Source organism: Pseudomyrmex gracilis, unplaced genomic scaffold (genome assembly GCF_002006095.1).
Source record: "Pseudomyrmex gracilis isolate BER0280 unplaced genomic scaffold, ASM200609v1 scaffold_139, whole genome shotgun sequence".
Taxonomy (NCBI): domain Eukaryota; kingdom Metazoa; phylum Arthropoda; class Insecta; order Hymenoptera; family Formicidae; genus Pseudomyrmex; species Pseudomyrmex gracilis.
In genome coordinates, this window is record NW_018020723.1 from 395,325 (window position 1) to 416,969 (window position 21,645).

Consider the following 21,645-nt stretch of genomic DNA (forward strand, 5'->3'; position numbering starts at 1 on the left):
GAGATTTATATAAAATCCTGTTTATGTACGTACATACACACGTGATACACAAAGTGTTCCATTAATATGATCCAAACTTTTGAGCGCGCATAGATTGCTCATCAGCACAAAATCAGCAAAAATGTCAGCAAACTAATCTGAATCTTATTAGATTCGGATCTTACACGATCAATACCACTGTCGATGTCAACAAACAGCGATGACATTATTAGAATTAAAATAAAAGGCGAATAAAAGAGCCTATATACAGGATTTTAACGTATCAAGTTTTTATTTGTTTATTATTCGACCAAACGTTTCGTTCCGTCGTTGAGATCTTCTTCAGTGATAATATCAGAGATCTTCAAGTAACGAATATTTGAGAAAAATATCAATACTGATCGTGTAAGTTCCGCCTATAAGAAGATGCTATTGTAAGGCAGTTAAGAGTTTTTTCTCGGTTATTGCTGTGTCAGTAAGTTTCGACGACAACAAACCTGATATAAATTTGTTTAAGATGTGAGAATCAACGTGAGGATTAAACGCGTCGAAACATGTCGAAATGGGCGGAAGACACTTTGAACATTTGCTGCGATAAGATACAAGTTTTCTTTTTTATAACTTAGTAACTATAGATTTTTAGATCCATTCTTTGTTAACACTTTTGCTTATTTGTACGAGTATATAGTTTGGCCCATTGTACTTCTGGAACACTTTGTGTGTATATACATATGTATATATACACAGCAGTATTTACATGTATAGAATGGAGGAGTAATTCGTTTGGGGGACAGTTTCCCTTTTTAAACGCTTCCGAGTCGGTCGATGACCAATGACCGAAGGCGGGAGAGATCTCCAATACGAGAGAGAAAAAATCATCCCGCTCTGTACATATACATATTACGCGTTACAGGAGAAATTAAAATTACGTGTAATTACAAGAACTTTCGTTTAGACTCGCCGTCGAATGGCACATGTGGCTCCATTGTGTGTTCTATTTTTTTGTCTTCTTTTTCAAGCTCTTAAGTAATTATAAAAAACAGTAATATCACAAAAATGGCGCAGGCAGAGCAAGGAAAGGGACTTAAAAGTTCAGGGATAAAACTTACGACAATATACATATATAATACCCATATTGCCGAGTTGACGAACGAGTGTGGATTAAGTCAAGGAGCGGCCACGAAATTCGTCCGTTTTCTTTGCGTGGAAAATTTTTTTTCTCTTAGAGACAGCGTATTTATGCTTGCATAAACGTTTTTAAGAACCGGTCTCATCATCTTCGATTGCTTTAATCGGCCGATTGTACTATTGAAATTGACCAATTGCATTAGCAGTTTAGCAGAACTGACCGGAATTGATCAATCACCGTTGACACACTTAATCGACCGATCGGCTTAATCAGAGATGACGAGACCGGCCAACGAATATGCAGAAGCCTTTGAAAATTAAATGATAAAATGCGAAATTATTGACAATATCATCGCACTGATTCTTCTTCAGATTAATCACTTATTGAAGAATCTTGTTTTTGCTCGTAGTTTGAGATTAAGATTTCGATTTTTAATTCTTCTTTCTTGAAGATGTGTCGATCTCGCCTGCGCTAGTTCACTTCCCCGACACAGTCAGTTTTTATTATATATTTCTTCAAAGTTTGATTGACAATAGCGACTCGATAATGGTCAGCTTTTCAATATTGGGTTTTTTTTTTACTTTGTGTTATTTTTCTTACTTAACACGTTGACTGCCACGACGGATCGTGAGAGTAGGCTCGAAGTTTTTTTTTTCAACGTACAGCAAAATTTGTTTTCCTCAAGTATATTGCGACAATCGCGTTTACGTGAAAAACGATCTCTTCTACTCATTAGAACTAGCATTACGAATTCATCGGAAATTAACAAACAAATGGTGGTTTGAGAACCTTTTTTTACGGATTTATTCGGTTTGATAAATAAAAACTGCCAGTTAATCGCGACGCTGTGAAACAATCGATAAATTTTGTGTGGCAATCCACGTGTTAATGACAACATGCACGTAAGAAGGTAAAAAGTAAAACAATTGATTTTTTTTTAATCTTATAAAACTATTCATAAATCGTTTTTGAATGATTTGTTTTGCCGAGATGTATACATACTCAGGTGTCGATAATACATGATATTTTCATCACAGTAGCAAATCCCAAGTTTCTTTTTCTTTTTTTTTTTTTTTCTAAGTAAAGAAGGTTAAAAGCGCATTTAACGTTCAAAGTAAAAGGATTTGCTCGCTCTTTTCTCCACTGGCTCAAGTAATTGGAATGACAAAACCTACTTTTTTTTTTTTTAAACTCTCTTTCTCTCAAAAATGATTTAAACGCAAGACGTTTTCCAGATGGAAACATCGAGATCATTACATCGCGCAAATAAAATCAATGTCACCATAGATTTCACGTCATAGATCCGCTTGCTCTCTGGATCGCATTTAGTGAATCATCTTTCCGATTCCTGACTGATTACCGTTACTAACGCCGAGAGATTTTTTTTAGTTTTTTTTTTTATTTTTTTTAATTTTTATTTTAGCAATCAGTAAAGTTTTGAAATATCTAACATAAATGATCAACAAAAGTGTTCATTCTAAAATGCATTATCTATTATATTTACACTAATGCTAATATGAAATACTAATTTAATATGTTTAACAAAAAAAGTAATCACAAAATAGTCTGCGAGTTAAAACATCTTAAGTTGGATATACGCACATATATGTGTAGAAGATGCGTATAAGTGTGTATATGTACGTATAACATCTGAAATATGTTCTCTATACGATGATAAAGTCGTGTATATAACCTAATATCACAATTAATGAGAGAATAAAATTAGCAGAAAAATTTTGGCTCGAAATATTAAGGAATGGCACTTTCTACGTTATATATTATCTTTTCTCTGTGTTCATTTTTTTTCTTCTTTAACGTATAAAAATACAATATTCTCGAAAAATCTGTACACTATGAAATTTCTAACATACTCTACTTTTTTGTATCATATTTATTATCAAATAAATAGTTCTATATTTGTCTCTAAATTCTCTACAAACACATTCAAAATAATCTCTCGCTCTCACTCTTAAAAAAAAAAAAAAAAAAAAGAAAAAAAAAGAAAAAGAAAAATAAGAAAAAACAGAAGAAAGGCTCGATGTATCTAACGAATAAATTTTCGATCACAGTTTGCGGCGATCTCTATAACGTGAGATCTATGCTTAATCTATGTCAAACTATGTCTGCAAGATATTTTTCATAATAATATACACATATATCTAATTATATCCTGAAACTGGGCCTTTTTATAAGGGTTTTAACCTTGGACACCAGCACTTGTCATTTTTCTGATATATGCAAAAATCAAGTAACACTTTCCATAGTGTTAATACGTAGCGATAATGGAAATGCAGTGTACAGAGCTCGTACATCCACTACACATCAAGGTATCAACAGGATTGTTGTAAAACGATACCTTTTGACGGTTCTCGATGTGGTCGGTGATCTCCACAAAACTCCTCCCCTCCCACCCCGAAAGTAAGTCCCGTCCCCGCCCACCCACGCGTTTACTTTTCCGGCCAGTACTTATTTCTTGTCGTTCTCCTTGTTTTTAAGTTGCTTCTTTCTCAAGAGACTTTCCCGTTTCTTACTTTCGTCGAACTTGAAGCTTATTCGCCGCCGAGGCTAAATGCCCAGCGTGCAACATTCTCCCCAAAATAACGACGATGCATACTACGATGATACGGTAACGACAACGATGTTGGTGAGAAGAGGCCGTGGTTTCACCCACCCGTCCCATTCGCCCATTGTTTCCCACCCAACCCCGTTCGGCCTGCTCCGGTAAGCGGCCTTCTGAAAAGAAACATAAAATCGTCAAATATTTCACTTACACAAAAATGAAAAATGATTGTAATGACATTTTAGTTTACAGCGAAGCCGTTTTTATTTACCATTTTTAGGGGGAGCTATTCAGACACCGTACATATTATGGAGCCGCTCACTGAGCTGCGGTGGAAATTGATCAGAGAAACGCTTCCAGTTTTCTTCACCCACTTGATTTTTGAAAGTGAACAAGATCTAATTGCAAAACAAGTAAAATAAACGTTACATCCATTCCGAGAAATGTTAAAATTCACTTTATACTTCGTTTTTGTTTTTTTGTTTTTTTTTTTCATACTTTTTGAAACATCTCTTTCAAGTCTTCTTTTGGCGCCGACCATGATGCCACAGCATCGCAGAAAAAGATGAAGTCCGGAACAACACCGGCTGGATTGACAGTTATCATTTGACACATGCCTCTGAAGGCAGAATCTTTCTCTTCATTATCTCTTATGCTTCGTAACGAAGTACACCTGTTGATAAATTAACATCCGCAACCTTGTTAAATGTTGTTCGACATCCTTGCTCGAATCGAAGATACTTCGATCAGTAGAAGCATATTCAATGTATAAATAGAAACTCTTTTTTTTTTTACTGTGTCCACCTATTGACTCTAAAATTGCTAACTGTTTACTTGATATAAATATACATTAGTTAGATAATATAATAGAACAATCGAAGTATCTTTTTTTTTTGTTTTCATGTATAATTCTTATGTAAGAGATGTACATATGATAATATATATGATATTTCGGAAAAACTTGGACAACTAGCCGTTTACTTTCATTCCCAACAAGTCATTCTCACAAATAAACTTTTTTCGTTTTAAGTAGCATTTGACGACAGGCGAAACAATCGGCTTACTGTGAGTCCAATGCAATAATAAGCACTCTTCTCAAGAAACAAAACTATTCTGTATCAAAATTTATACATTAATAACAAGAAATTATATTAATTATAGATTAGTATTCTCATTTTGGAGATATACTAATTATAACAAAGATAGATCTCTAATGTATAAATTTGAGGGCCTAGCCTATGTATATGTATGTTTAATTTTAAAAACTATTAAAGTAATGTAAGTAAACAGAGACAAAAAGAACAGATTAAACCTAACCCTAGAAAGGTATGCTAAATAGTTCAACAAAGAAATTGAAAAAACACATTAATACCATAAATCCTCTCTACACATTTGTGTGTATGTAATATAAATTATGATTATAATTAATTTATATTGGGATGTATGTATATATATATATATATATGTATGATTGGCATCATATAGCACTTACTGTCTCATTAAGACTAGATTTACATTTGACAATATGACACATGTTGCATGGTACATTAACAAAATCTGACAAGATGCCAAGTTGCAAAATCAAATTTAGCATATATATACAAAAAGTATTTACAAATTTCCAAAATAACATTTAAAGCAAGATTAGTATTGTAAAAATGACAAATGTAAACCTATCCTAGTCTTAATTATTGGATAAACAGGAACCCATAACACACTTGCATATAGTGACAAAATGAAGATTGTAATTATATATAACACGTTTTCAAATATAAAATGTTATTGTGAAAATACTGCAAAAAACCATTGAGCAAGTTCATGCTAACAACTTCGACAAAGCATTCCATTATTACATGTACTCTTGTTAGGTGTTTCGCCTTTTCTAGTATAAAAAAAAAAAAAAACAAAAGATTTGTTTCACACAAAGTTTTTGCAAAGTGTAATAACACGGTAATAATAATAAAATTTGTATATATCAGTTCTTGCACAAGAGTTCTTAGCAGCCCCTGATGCAATTACTCAGAAAAATCGGGAGTATAATTATGTATAATAATAAAGTGCTAATATAAAAAATATAGAAAGATAATTAATAGAATATAATATAATAAAGAAATTTACACACCACTGGCGGACAAACTGCTGTAACATGGGGGCGACGTCGTGGGGACACACATAACCTAGGCGACCGATCGTTATGGCTACGGTTTCATTTTCGGTTTTCGGTAAGTAGACAAGTGAAGTGTAGTGAAGTGACCGGAAACACAAACAATAAGACAAACTGATAGCGAACCAACAATCGAACTCAGGCGAAGAAGAATTATATATAGCTCTGCTTATAAACTTTAACAAGTAATAACTTTCAATTAATAAGTTGGTCAATTAAGAATCAGAATCAAGTAACATTAACAAGTAATCGAAGACAGTGAGAACACAGGTGAAACATATGAAATACCGACAATGAAACATAGGCAATATCGTGCTATTGTAGCTGCTGAAACAATAATCGAAAATTAGATAGCAGCGTGCGAGCCTATGTGATCTGTATAAGAACCGGTATACCAAAAATGATTTTTCTTCTACTATATGTATATATACATATATATGTGTATATAAAAAAAAAGATATACATATATATATATATATATATATACGTATAAGTTAATATACATAAATAAGAGAACAATAAAGAGGAGTACAGAACAAAATTTGCATTATGAATTTTTAAAGGCCGATTCAAACAATTCAGTCGCAGCAATATAAATCTTATAGGGGCTTAGAAATATATGCAAGCATATAATATATACTGAATTGCAATCTCTTTCCACATTATATAATACAGCCGTATGTGTATATACGTCAAGCCTACAGGCAGTCGCACACCACTGAATCAATTTAATATACAAATACTAATTGTTGAAATCTGTCGATAAAACGTGCAATCCCAATTTATGTATAATAACGTCAAAGTCACTGAATTTGTGTGGTTTATGATTGCAAAAATATTGCTAAAAAAAAAAAAAAAAAAAAAAAAAGAAAGAAAGAAAGAAAATATACAAACATATGCACCTAGAACTGAATACTTGATTTAGTGTGAGTAATAAACTAAATTATCGGGGAAAATTTCATTGAATAAATTATTGGTACTTTCGCTCTATGTGAATCAAGTGGTGCACAACCAGTATTAATTGTACAACTGGCAATTCACTAGGCATGTCAAAGCTACTTTCAGCAAATGAGAAAAGTTTCTCAGTGTGCACAAAAATAGTACACAATTGTGACGGAGTGTAATTCTCAAGTTAGCACGGGTATGAACAGTGATGATAGGAATCGACAGATTCTGTTGTCGGATCGAGTCTCACTACGCATTGCCTTCTATTTGTTTCAAAGTATGCTCGGTATTTATGTACGATATCGCTCTAAAAAAGAAAACTAGATATTAAGAAAGGCTAAAAATTGGGAACTCACCTGTATTTTCTAACAGTGTTTTTGGTGTGTCTGGTCGGTTAATTATTTCGATAAGCTGTGTCAGAATCAATGGAATATATGCACTTGTATCAGGTCCTGTAAATTACAAATTACGTAAGTAATGAATTTCTTTTTTGTGTTTAATCAAAATTTTTAAGTTTATTTTTCATATTTACCAAGTTTTATCGAAATTTCGCCGATCGCCCAGGTTGCATTGTTACACACTGATATAAATTGTGGATGCAAATTTTGTCCAAGTATAGGCATAAACTCGGCTGTGAACAAAAATACGAAAGATTTAATATTAAGAAGGCGCGCACACACATTTAATGAACTTAGTAAATATTGTCAAGTTGTAAATATATACTTACGTATACAGGGGAGCACATGTTGGAAGCAAGCTTTCGTGAGGTCTCCTAATAAAGCAAAGCTGCTCTGGCGAACTTCAGGCATGCTATCTTGCATACACTGATATAACAGCTGCATAACATTGCTATTCATTACTAAACGTTCCATGTGACCATCCAGTCCTTCAGCTAATCCACTAAGAAGATCCAATGCTACTATCATGAAATCTTTATCAGGCGCCTCGAATTGTTCCGGGCTTTGAGTGCTTGCTATATGTTGATTCAGTGTCTGTTCGACAAGCGACACACACCGCCTGAAAAAATGAGTGTGTTTTATTATAAATTACATCCATTTGAATATTAAAAAACAAATTGTATATAAATTTATTCTGTCAACCTATTCCTTGTTAATCATACCTATAAACTGGTTCGCAATATGGTAAGAAACCAGAACGCAATGCAGTCGCTACCGAAGATAAACATTCTAACAAAGGAAATAGATCCTTGTCTTCATCCTTTAAAACATTCCACTTGTTAATAAGAGGTGGCATAAGGAGATTAATGTAATCTGGTCGGTTCAAGTGATGTCCTACAGAATCAGCGAGAGTGCCGATTGCATCGTACAATATCAGAAGATTTTTATGCTGATATTTACCTGTAAACAATTTATAGCGATCAATTATATGTTCTCTAATTTGAAACAACTATTCAATTTTGTTTTTCTAATACAGTTTTCCTGATATATTCACCGAAAGCAAAAACAAGTGTTTCAAGAATGAATCCAAGATATGGAACCAGCTCGGTGCAGGCTTCTTCTTCTAAAGTCGCAAAAGCGGAGCACGCAGCTTCTTGAACACGTTTATTACTGTCAAGCACTCTTTTGAGCAACTCTGTCATAAGAGGTTTTAAATGAGTTTCATGTGGTTGTGCACAAACCCAATGTGCATAACGACTTAGCGTCCAGCAAGTTATGGCTCGAACGAGAGCCTTTTTATCACTTAGACAGCCAATCAAGTAAGGTATCAACTCAGATAGATGAGGAATCATACCGCTCATACAACCTACGACCAATTATTCGCATAAACATATAAATTTGTATTGAAATTTACGTAAGTCTTTTTAAGAGGAAAAAATACGTACCTTCAGCGATAGCTCCCAATGCTAAGATACCGGACTCTTTAATTTCCCAAGAAGGGTGAAAAAGAGTTTCTTTTAAGATAGGTACCAAAACAGGAAGAAGATCTTCTCTGAAAACGTTAGCTAACACATCTAACGCTGCAGCTGAGCACTTCCTCAAGTTCCAATCGCTCAAAGTTGAATCGTCATCAGATCCATCCTCAACATCTATGTCTTCATCATCACATCCATTGTTTATACTGACGTTTACGTCGTCTGTGTGTTGTCTACCCATGCCGTTAGCGTGATGAGAGTGATGTGTCTTTGATTTATGAAAACGTGGTCGGATATCCTCTTCTCTATCCGGTATCATTTCATCTTCTTCTACATCTCCTTTAAGAAGGATTATGTCAATTTCGGAATACTTCATACCTCTTACCTACAAATAGAGAAAACAAAGCGTTAAAAAAAATTAAAAAGTAAACAATAAACTATTTTATTAAATTGTTCAAAATTCGAAAAGTTGAAAAAAAAAAAACTTACTAAAATAGGTACTAATCGTGTCAGATGTGGTGCAAGTGCTTCTTTACAAATCGGTTGCTCTGCAAGTGACAACCAAAATTCACACGCTTCCAATGCTACTCCCTCGTCAGCATCTTGAGTTCTCATTAACATATATTCTATTATATTGTGCATATGTGGTATTAATCTATCCATTCGTACTTCTAACAGCATAACCAAAGCCCTATGTAATCACACAAACAATCAAGATTTATAGTCACATTGGTAGCAAGGGAAACAGATGCATTTCTTTGAGATGCGATTGTAAACTCACCTGCATACATTTTTTCTAACTTCAGAATCTTCATCTGAAGCTAGATGGAAGAGATTTTCCAGAAAACTGTCTATGTGTATCATAAGAGCTTGCGTGCGTTGAATAATAAATTGGTTGACACACGCTATCGCATGGGATCTGATTTTGGGACTTGAGTGTCTAAAAAAGTGAAGGAATTTAGGTATCAGAATATTCAGAGGACGATTTAGAGCATCTGAGTCCAATGTTTCCGCTGAATCTTCACAAATCTTCTGTAACGCGCCAAACGCGCCTTCGCACACGTTGTAATCTTGCGAATCTAACATTTGACATAATGCTGGCAATAACTCTGGCCAAGTTGTTAAGTCACCTAGTTGCGGAAATATAAATCATTATAATTAAAGAAATGTACACACACAACCGTAACTTCGACATAATAAAATATAAAGCACCTTTTGATGCAACGGTAGTGATTAAAATACCAACGGTTGCACGAATCAGCGGAGACGGATCTCCAACTGCCGATAGACATTCTTGTTTTATGAAATTTATAACTTCTGGTAAAAACTTATGGAAATGAGTTTTTACATTGTTCTTAAGTATCAGTCCACTCAGAGACCTGGTAGGTTCATCTAAAACAAAACAAAACTTGTAAGTTCACATATGTTTAATTCTAACTGCAATTGTACGAGTTAAAAACAACTGGTAAATAAGTACATGTACAGAAAATATTGTAAACGTAAATAACGTACCTTCTGATGTAAGTTTTGTCAAAACAAATATCAAGTAGTTATTAAAATCTGGAAATTTGTTTAACTCTTCCAATTTCTACGGTAAAAGAAATTTTCGTTAAGGAAATTAACAGAGCGATCGATTATACAAACATAAATAAACAAAACATTAAAATATTCATACGAATAATAATTTTACAGTCGTATCTCAACATTGGATATATAAGTCCGATCTAGACCAATGGAGATTTTGCGCGTAAAAACTGTAAACTTCGGATCGAGTTACAATCGCGATTGTAACTCGATATGGCAATTCGAACAGGCCGAGAAATTTATTTACAACCGTAGCGCGGATGACCGAGTCTAATGAGAAAAGAGACCCGCGAAAGTTATCGATCAGCGGACCGCGCCGGGAAACCAAGCCGCGCGCAGCACACGAGCGAGCGACAGGCAAACAAGCCGGAATCCGCGACCACCGAGCGCACAGTGTTGACATATTTTCAGCTTCTGTTCGACGCAAAGCGAACGGATTGCGACCGATTTGTCGCCCCATGAAAAGTCTGATCTAGACCCGGGCGACGTTCGATCGGTCGATCCTGACGAACCGCGTGACAGAATACGCGAGGCGAGATCGAATAACGAACGTTTTTTCCCAACGCGATATACACTCGCGAAGTCAACCGTGGCTCGCGAAAATCGTCGTCGCGTTCACAATCGATTTTAGGCGCACGAAATAAGGAAATTTTGATAAGACGCGGAAAAACCGAGACACCAAATAACGACAATTGGGTTATCCGCGCGCGCGTCTTTTTTATTTCCCACACTCGGCGGCCACGTATGTGCAGCAACGAACAGCGACAACGACGACAACGAGCACGAAACCGGAACACAAAAATACACTTGATGAGACGAAGGCAAAAGGATACTTGTTGTACGGCACGCTGGGTCGCCGTGTCCGGGCTCTGCGACTCCTTGAGCAGCGTCAAAATTTGTCTCAGTCCTTCTTCCTGAGGTTGCCAAGCCATTTTCATCCTGTTTTTTCAACAGCACCACCGTAACGCGTAGTCTGCCTTCTCTGACCTCGCAGATAAACGGAAGCTCTCGACAGCTCTCTCTCTCTCTCTTCCTCTCCGCCCTTGCTCAACCTTCCCCTCCCAAGATGGCGAGAGACAGGGCTGTGGTTGAGCAAGGGGGCGACACGTTCTTCCTTGTGGCGTCTGGATAATGTTGCTTGGTTCCGTTCCTCGTGAATTCGGTATCCACGTAAAACGGTTTTCTCGAGAACCAAATGTTTGGTGAACCTGCTCGTAGACCGATTGAAACAATTATTGAGATGTTTACAATTGTCGTTTGAAGATATAAAATCGTGACGTGTCACTTCCAAGTGTCAAACACATCAAGATTTTAATATTGGCGCCACATTCTTCGACATACGCGACGCATTCCTCGATATTCATTTCCAGCACTGCGAATCTACAATTCACGTCACGTGTACTATAGATTTTCAGTTTGCTAACAGTGAACGTAATCACGATTCCATTGATTTTAATATTTTGGACATCGCCTCTATGTGATGTTCATGCATCATGGCTGTGAAGTTTGTTTGAGAAATGACGTGTAAATCACCAGAGACCGTTTTCCACTTCAAGATTGGCTGACTCGGGCTAAAGCCCGTATTGCACGAGTTGCGGTTGACCAATCAGACGCAACCTGCTCAGTCATTGGCTGCATTTAGCAAAACAGCTGCTTTGTAGCGATCAAACGTGATTGGCTCATCTCTTCGGGAACCATTAATCAACGTCAAGTGCTGACGAGACAACTCAGCAATTGTTTTGCTGAACGCAATAGTAATTCGAATCCTAATGGCTGCTCTTCAAGCTATATAGATAGATAAGCGAATATAAAAAAATAAACAAATAAATGATCGTGTTCAACAGTGGAACACGTTTGGAAGATACTGAATTTACTACAGACATATACTAATTAATACTTATATTAATTCAAATTTATATAAGTAGAGAGAATGCAATTATTATTTTACTTATATAAATGTGTGTACAAATCTTGTTAACATATTACGGAAATCATACAAATTTATTTTAATGTGACAAAATTTACGTGCGTTTTTCACACAACCGCAAATCTCGTCACACTCTTACGATACTAAGTACATACTACAAAGCAAATCACGAACACTCGCTTCACAATCAACGAGAATATGTACCGCGGTCAGAAAGAACAAACTGGGACTCGATTAAAATTATTCAAACGGCAGAGAAGCAAAATAGCTGCAAATTAAGTAATAATATTATATATATATATATATATGTATGTATATATATACACAAAATATATTAGATCCGATCAAAAATATATTAGAGCCGCACTTTTATATCATTTAAACTTTTCCCATTTCGCATTGAAGACCACGCGTATACAAACTTAAACCTAAAAATTAATTTACTCCCTTAACTATATAGAGTCACTTAATTGTTATAGCTTCTTATAAATTTGTACTTTCGCGTTATTACAAATATTGACTTAGGGTAACTTTTGAAGTGTCAATCTTATTTACGTGATATGCTATAGAAAAATCCGTAATATATAACAACACACGAAAAATTCTGTTGTCTGAAACTATATATATGAAATTTTTTTTTATCTGTCTCGCTCTTTTAATCGATCTCTTGTACAAGAGATACACGTTTCTCGTACAAGAGATACACGTATTTATTATGTGAGAGACATTTATTTTACAAAATTTTACTTTTTATTTTTACTTTATTTAACGTAATTAATAGAAAGGCCCCCTATAGTGAGAATATTAATTTGTGTATATGGACAATGTCTCAAGAACACCATCAAATACCACAATGCATAAATGTGTGTGTAAATGATCATGATGTTCTATATATATATTAGCGATGCAACTGGTTTTATAAATTAAATGTAAATACGCACACAATGTAACACATACGTTTCGACAAATGGTAGAAACTACTTTCGTTACGCATGAACGTCAAAAATTAAATGTTCAAATATATATATTGCTTTGTGTGGAAAATCTAGTAGAAAAACAGTAAATAACTGATCTATATCCGCAATATATAGTTATTATACGCTATGGGCAACTTACTGAGCCGATTACGCGGTTGGAGTTTAACAGTAATAACAATAATTGAAGGCACAGAAGAGCTACAGATCGTTCATACTATGAATGATCTCGCGAAAGAAACAGAAACCTATGTTATATTCGATTAGTCTCTAAGCCGGTCTTCCGTGGACGCGGAACCTGTATAAACACGTGTAGTCCAGCTGTCCGTGGTTGCTGTGTATTTTTAATTCTACGTATTCGTACGGTCTGTTGATCGCTGTGTTCTGCATGCAAAAACAAAAACAAAATTGTGGATTACTCCGCAGCTTCAACAAATTCAAATTTTTCTTCGTGGAATAATGCACGACAGTAGAAATAAAAATCCGCGAGAGAAATAAAATATGTAAAGTAAAACACTTTTGTTAAGAGAAAATTATACCTGAACTGGGAAATATTGCAAATTTTCGTCGGAGAACGCAAATTCGTAATCGCCGAACAACACGGGCTCGGGATCATTTTCGCTCGTTAATCCCTGTATAGATGTGAATAAATATTAAGAACTTAGTACAATATTTCATACACGAAAAGAGACTTGTTTACATACCCAGACTTCAAATTTTTTGGGCGCGCTCGACATGTTTTCGTTCGGTAAGATTAATTTAGAAACGTGTTCCATAGTGAAACCGGTCACATAAATGATGCTTCGTAATTGTATCACAAGATATCCGGGAAAGTCCTGGAAAGCCCAACAAACACCGGGTTGCAGTGGATGCCCTTGTATTACTGTTCGTGGATTGCTGCTTTCGTAATACAAAGGAAAGCCAAACAGACTGAATGCTTTCGATTTGATATCATATTTCTGAGTGCATCGTGTACTAAGAACTTGACCACCTGTATGTACATAAACACAATTGATTGATTTATTGTTAACTTGTTCAATAACTGCATTCAATTGGTCAATGTGATACGAAACCTGCTGATTCCAAAGCATAATCCACTTGACCGGTTTTGTCCGCGTCGTATATTCGTAAAACTTCTTTCACCACTTTGCGTATGTGTCTATCCAATTCGTGAGCGTCTCCTATATTATTATTTCTATTGAAAACCATTTGATCTGTAAAGAATTTTTTATCATTTTTAATATTATTCTAACGTTAACAAAACCTGATTAAAATAGATGTTTATAAATATATGTCTGTGAACCTTCTTTGCTCGGATGAGATGAAAATAAATTCTGGCTGATTTTCGTCAGATCTTCTTTAGAAATTCCGGGAGGAAGATACCTAAGTAATATTTTTTCCACATGCTCCTCAATATTCTGACTCGCGATAGCTTCTGCATTAGCGTTGCAACAAGTTTTTACTTCCGAATAAAGCTCGCGCAATTTTTCAAATTCGTTTTTGACAACTCTAAGTTCGGTGTGCAGTATATTGTTCAGTTCACTGACATCCAGTTTGTTTTGCTCATTCGCAATTTTATCCTGGAAATATCATAGAATTTGAGAACTCTCTCTTTCTCTTTCTCTGTAATTATCTAATTATTGTTCTTATTTCTCAAATATGGAAACTTAAACTGACGTTATACTCCTTTGAGGAACCGACGTCGCTTTGTTTCTCTAAGCTCCGGGTAACATTCATAAGATATTCCTATAAAACACATCATAAAATACAGCACGATAAAAATACATCATAAAATACAAGAGAATTAATTGCAGGAAAATTAGTAGATTTATACCATTTGATATGTTTGTCCTTTCTCGAGCATTTCTATTTTACCGATCAAATCAGTTATCTCTCTATTAGAATCATCTTTGGGCACGTTTTTGTTAACCAATTTCTCTTCAATATTTTCACTCTTCTGATTGTCCCATATAGCCGGTAATACTTTATCTGTTATTGTCTCTGACATAATTTCAACATTAGGAATAAATGACATGTACCGAGCCGCGAGCCACAAACCTGAAAATATTTCCATATTTTAATATTTGATAGTTCATAGATTGTCATTTTCTTCTTCTTTTATACTTTGTGCTACTAATTTCTAACATGAAATTAGTGTGTCAGATGATCTAATTTTCTAACTTATAATTACAGCTACATACAAGAGATTAGATTTTCATGGCACATGTAGTAGAAATGCTCGAAATGAAATTAGTGTACAATGTGATAACTGAGAGAAGGATAGACGAAGGAACTCACCATTTTTTGATGACATCGATTCCAACCACCGTTCCGAGGTTCTTAAGCACAACACGCTCCAACTTTTTAACACCCAGTAGAGCATTCCTCCTTCTATCCTTCTCCCATCTCGTAAAATTTTATTTTTCACTTTTTTTAGATCGTAGCATAAAATATTTTTGTCGTCGTGACGCTACATCACTTCAACGGATTATATTCACATACAAAGGACACACACAACTAACATATATTGTATACATTAAAAATGTTTTACATCAACTTTTATAAGTATGAACGTGCTTGTACCATATAAGTTATCCATATCATCGAGAATCATTAAATATCAAATTATTGTTGTATTTATCTTTAATTTAAAAAAAAAAACCACTTATGTGGTGATCAAATAAAAAAGTGGCACATTTTACTTTATGCAACAACAAAGACTACTTATTCAAATGTTTATATATTAATATTTATGACATATATATTATATATATATATATATCTGTAAAATATAAATCTGAAATAAAATCTGATATAAATCTAAATATATATCTGTAAAATATAAAACCACTATATATATATTTTTTTTTTGTTTTTTTTTGTTTTTCGATGATGCACGCGACCGCGTTTAAACACACACACAAAATTAAACAAAAGTCGCGTATTAATATAGACTAAATGCATAATCAACTATAAGGTCAAACATAACACAAATATATAAATAAATTATATATATATAAAATACGTACGTATATCCACACCACAATTATTATGTTAGCTTCTTAGAAAAACCAAACAAATAACTGAATAAAATTATAATAAATATTTATGTGTTACAAACATGAAAAAAGTGTACGATCAAAACTATTAGCATACTTCTTTCTATAGCAGCTATATATATTTTTTCTCATAAAATGAACTCCAATTACGGTGTTTTATTTAAACTGAGGATTCATTTAAGGATAAACGTGATGTAACAATGAATACTGACCGTAAGCAAAACAAAATAAAAAATAACAACAAAATTACACACAAGTGTTAATTTTAAAATTAAATGGATGAAAGAGGTATGAAACATTATCTTCTTAAACGTCAGAGAAAGTTAAATGTAAATATTAATGTACTTTGTAAAACTTAAAGCCAGTAAGATTCAAAGTGAAGACTATTAGTTAATAAAATTCACATCTGAGAGAGCGCCATAAACTCTGTCTTGATTATTTTACTTGATATGTGTTACGTGCAACGTAAAAGAACATATGTAAATGTTCAATACTGCTTCCATCCACAAAAACTAAAACCCCACATTATATATATATATTTATATTTATATGTATTTAAGATTACTGTTACCATAAATTAATACTTTTTTTAATCAATCACCACTTTATATTCCACCCAATAGGAGGCATTTCAGGCAAAGACACGTTCACACTAGGTAAAAGATGCATAAAATAATTTTTTAAATTTACAACATATTGTGTAAATGACTCATAGATAAGAGATATTAAGTTTATAATATTGTTAAAGATGTAATAAGCCGTTTCAGTGACATTGGCTTGGACATTGCGCAGGAAGTCCATACAGGTAAAGAAATGCTCCTGCGCGATATAAGTTCCTGAAACAAAACAAGACAAAGACCAGAATAGGTTTATGTGCCTTTCTGGTGCTAGAATCCCGTGAAAAACATCGATCTAACTCTGCTTGAACGAATGGTTTTAGACGATCAAATAGATCAGCAGAAATAAAATAAAATCTGTTTTCTTTCTATTAAATTCCTCAAACAAGAAAAAAAGAAAGAAAAATAAGCGTAAAACTTACCAAACAGAAGCAATAACGGTAAGAGCGTGATCAACAGAATCTTTGGACATTTTTCCTGCAACCATTTTCTAACGCCGGTAAATTGACTTAATATCCAAGCATCCAAAACAAGTATTCTGACGAAGAAAAAGTATATGTTGTGCGTGTAACGATCTAAGCTCTGCCAAAATGCGCGCCACTTGGATTCTATAAATAATGATAAAAGAAAAAATTATCATGTTAATATTTATAAGAAAATAAGGATTATCGGCAGGAATAATATATTTATAATCCTGAAAAGAACAAACATATCTAATGCTTAAAAAATTTACCGTTATAAGATGCGTGAGAGGCACTATAATATTGTGTCTTTTTGTCTTTTCCGAACTTGAAGAACTCGATTGTTTTTCTGAACCAAAGAGCGATAAAAGTCGTAACATATGTAAACCATCGCACAACCCTCCACGTATTGTTAGTGATAGCTGCTGATGATGTCAAATTTTCGTCCAATTCGGTATCAGAGTCGGCAGAGGATGCACCATACCTCTCAGTAGATATTAGAGATTTTGGCGACGATAAATATCTGTTATAATTATAAAATTTTGTATATATATACATATATATACATGTTTTATCTAGTAAAAGTTTTAATAAACATATAAAAAACAAAATACCTTGGCCAAAACTCAGAATAATTTGGCTCTGAATAAATTATTTTCTTGTAACTTGAGTATTGTTCTACATGTGTTTTCTTATGTACAGTCGATCTCGCTGTGGAACTCGATGATAAGTGTGACATATCATAGATATTTTCGGACTAAATTAAAAAGACAAATTTGTTATACGTACATATAAATATACATTATATAAAAAGAAAATTTGATAACGATAATATAATTTAAGAGATAGCAATTACTTACCAAGTCAGCTGAAGTTTTGTCTTTTAAATCAACAGTATCTACATCACTAATTTTACTTCCTGTTGTTCTTTGTACAGTTTGGCTTAAAGTTTTATTGCTTATTTCGATACTGCTATCCGTGTCCGAATGTATAGATCTTCTCGACATATTAGGCATTGCTAATATACCGGGAGCTATCTCATAACGACACTGAGAGGCTTGTGAATACGTGTAATCTGTTTTTGGAAACACACTGAAACATTTACAGATTTTATTGTGTGTGTACAAAAAATGTAACGTTTATTTTTTTTTTTAAATAGCAATACTCTCTTGTCAACAATTCAACCAATACCATGAAAACTACACTATTAAAAATACATATTGTTTACAAAGGCTGCGTTCCGAGTTACGCATATGCGCGCATTTATCTATAGTATACGTTACGTATAATAACGAATACTAGGAACGCAGCCAAAAACAAATTGTACTTTTATGGGGGAATATGACCTTTTTAAGAAAACATTGTGCAAAAACATAACATTCGAGGAAATTAAGTAATATAAAAGTTGATTTCATTACAAAACAAAATTATTTAACATTTTAGAGTACACAAGATTATTTCAAATTGTGAAAAATAACAGGAAACATATATGTTAAATGCAGACTTCTTAATGAAATTTATAACCTCTCGAAGTATTACAAAATATCTGAAATATAAATGTCTCTTTAAAACTGTAATTGTTTAAAAAAAACGATTTACTTACAGTTTGTTTATTCTACTAATGGTCACTGGTAATATCAAAATTAGAAAGACTTCAAAAATTAGGTGAAAGAAAGAAATAAGACCATGAGATGTGCTTCATAGATTTGTTTTGAACAAACTGAGTAACTGATTCTAAGCACACACAAGTTCTAAGAAAACAATAAGGGGGATACAATTGTGTATGTTCAGTGTCCTCTCAAGAAGCAGAAAGTGAACATAATAAAACTCTGAGAAGTTGAATATTGAACAGAGAATTAACAAATTAAATCATTGAAAATATTAACAATTGACTTAAAAAACTAGAGAAACAAATTAAAACAAATTATTAGTGACTTTTTTTCTTGTTTAGATAACAATATTCATAATAATTGATTTATGATAAATATTATTACTTTAGGTATTATATTTCACTTATTTTGTTATAATCTGTTGATAAGATGTTATTAACTGCATAAAATTCTGCAGATATGCACACATCAACATTTAAGATATATTTAAGATATACTTACTTCCACCATTCACCAGCTTGTTTGTAAATTTCATACGCAGAACCTTGTCTACTTGAACCTCGTTCTTCTCTTTCTCCTTCTTCAGATGAATAATCACTGGTAATTAGCCTGCTTGGTGTAATACTTTTGTGCTTTTGCTCAGTGATTTTGTCAGATTTATCTCCTTTGCTTTCATTTTGACCATTTGCCAATAATTGTCTCTTAGCTCTCTGACGTTCCGATCGACGCTCCTTCCTTACGGTTGCATTAGAACTTTCTGACTTTGTGCTCTGATTATCTGTTATACTTCCTGTTACAGATCCTTCTTTACTTTCCTCTATTGTCTCCATACTTTTATCGTGTACCTTGGTACTACTGCCAGGTCTATGATTATTGAAAAAAAGGTAAGTAAAAAAAGACAAAAACTACTTATTTTTAACAATAATAAACATTATGCTACTCACACTGATCTAGAACCAGATCGTCTGCTGCTTGTTACTTCTCCTGGTGTATGAGATCTTTCTCTGCTTTTGTTTCTGAGATCATAATGATGTTCTGTTGTTTCTTGCTCTTGCAAGGAACGATTCGTGATCATGGGAGTGTGTGAGCGTGATCGGCTTCTGCTGCGCAGCTCATAATGATGCTGTTCATTCTCCATGTTTCTTCAAACTGATGAAACACACTAAAAGACTGACCAAGTTGATTGTGCAACCAAAGCAAATCTTGCAGCAGTGTTGTATGGGATTGATTCTACAGTTTCTACGTAAATTAAAAGTTTGTTGTTTTCTAAGAAATGAGATAGAGATAAGTATAGGGCTAATCACAATATACCAAAAAGTTTTCTTTACACGAAAGAAAATCACTTTTACAAAATCCTGTTCGCTGATCTTCTTCTATTTTTAGTCCTTCTTTCTTCCACGTACGATTTCTTCAAGCGTCAGAATTCGCGTACACGGAGTGCAATCACTCACTTCAATAGAGCCGACTACAATTTTCTCACACTTATGACAACATGAAATCCCGTGTTTTATCGCACACACTCGACCATCATGTCGGTGACGCTACTTAAATCTATATCTCTCAAACATCACTCGACCATTCCTGAAAGTACCGATTAAGCGTTTTATCAATCCATGTACAATGTGCTCCAAATATCAACATGATACGCTGAGAAATAATTTGCGCGTGTTAAGCAACGTGAATATAACGCTATTTATAGAAAACTCACCATTTCCACGCGCGACTAACGGGACGCGCGGGGTTTCTGTTGCGCAATAGATGCGCGATCGCATACGTATCAAGTAAAAAAAACCTCAACGTTTCTCTTCGTCGTTTTCACAAAAAACTGTCTCTACGGCGTTCACATTTACATGCGCATATTACAACACGGTGCGTAGTACGTTCCGCCGACTTGTCAACGCATAGAATGAGATGCGTGCACGCGCGCGCATTTTAGACGATGATTCATACGCTCCGTGACCATTTCTTACGAGATCCTACTTTATACTAGAACGGAGAGAAAACCAATACTTGCAGAATTTTTTGTCCATCCATCGGTCTTGAGCAGACGACCTCCCGCCTGTAGATGAGAGAATCTAAATTTAACCACACACATGTACTGTGCACGCACATGTTTTTCTTCATCTTTGCGCAAAACTGAAGAAAATAACGTACAACACATGAGAAATAGTAACAAATATAACATAAGATGCGTTAATAAAATCTTAGCGTAAATATAATAATATTCTTAGATTTTTTTTATGCAAATAGAACACTTCTCTCAGAATGTTTTCCCAGACATAATAGTAAGTTTTTCAGATCTCACGCAGAAATTCAGGAAAAATTCTGTAAAAAAAAAAAACATTCAGATTTTAGATTGTTTTTCAAGAGTAAGAGAAATTTCATGTAGTATCCTACCAGAAAAAGCAAATAATCAGGGTACCGATTGTGTATTTATGCGAAGTAGTGAAAATTACAAAAGTGAGAAAGTTTACTAATTGTCGACTAATAAAATCACAGATATTTTAGTAAATTTTCTCACTTTTGTAATTTTCACTACTTCGCATAAATACACAATCGGTACTCTGAGTTCTGCTGAACGTAGTTATCGTCGGTTAAGGCTGGATCCTTATGCAGACACCGGATTGGCGATTTGACACCGAGCGTTGATTGGTGAAAAGTGAATGGTGAGAGTAAATTAGGGCTGCCATTTACCCTCACCATCCGCCAATTTCACCAATCAACGCACGGTGTCAAATCGCCAATCCGGTGTCTGCATAAGGA

The 21,645-nt window shown here is 34.2% G+C and overlaps 2 protein-coding genes across 4 annotated transcripts; both read right to left on the reverse strand.

The window, feature by feature from the left end:
- Window positions 1-3,545: 3,545 nt before the first annotated feature.
- On the reverse strand, window positions 3,546-11,313 carry LOC109856985 (transportin-1). The gene is made up of 15 exons (XM_020432787.1): window positions 11,068-11,313; window positions 10,163-10,238; window positions 9,863-10,042; window positions 9,432-9,780; window positions 9,140-9,341; window positions 8,621-9,035; window positions 8,230-8,541; window positions 7,898-8,135; window positions 7,505-7,794; window positions 7,310-7,408; window positions 7,134-7,229; window positions 5,791-5,866; window positions 4,167-4,341; window positions 3,940-4,066; window positions 3,546-3,841 (listed from the first exon to the last, which is right to left on the reverse strand). Exons 1-14 carry the CDS (start codon window positions 11,170-11,172, stop codon window positions 3,959-3,961), a joined length of 2,721 nt encoding a protein of 906 aa, XP_020288376.1. The 5' UTR covers window positions 11,173-11,313; the 3' UTR covers window positions 3,546-3,841; window positions 3,940-3,958.
- Window positions 11,314-12,156: 843 nt separating this feature from the next.
- Window positions 12,157-21,385, reverse strand: LOC109856992. 3 transcript variants are annotated; one of them, XM_020432807.1, is made up of 16 exons: window positions 21,280-21,385; window positions 20,591-21,207; window positions 20,226-20,463; window positions 19,827-20,121; window positions 19,384-19,746; window positions 18,133-18,364; window positions 17,887-18,029; window positions 17,545-17,795; window positions 17,234-17,419; window positions 14,970-15,193; window positions 14,813-14,881; window positions 14,439-14,715; window positions 14,209-14,349; window positions 13,840-14,126; window positions 13,675-13,767; window positions 12,157-13,519 (listed from the first exon to the last, which is right to left on the reverse strand). In XM_020432807.1, the coding sequence occupies exons 4-16, from the start codon at window positions 20,018-20,020 to the stop codon at window positions 13,406-13,408; spliced, it is 2,574 nt and encodes an 857-aa protein (XP_020288396.1). In that variant the 5' UTR covers window positions 20,021-20,121; window positions 20,226-20,463; window positions 20,591-21,207; window positions 21,280-21,385; the 3' UTR covers window positions 12,157-13,405. The 3 variants fall into 3 exon arrangements, with proteins under 3 accessions (XP_020288396.1, XP_020288394.1, XP_020288395.1); XM_020432805.1 differs by having other exon boundaries at window positions 19,827-20,148; XM_020432806.1 differs by having other exon boundaries at window positions 20,211-20,463.
- Window positions 21,386-21,645: the final 260 nt, after the last annotated feature.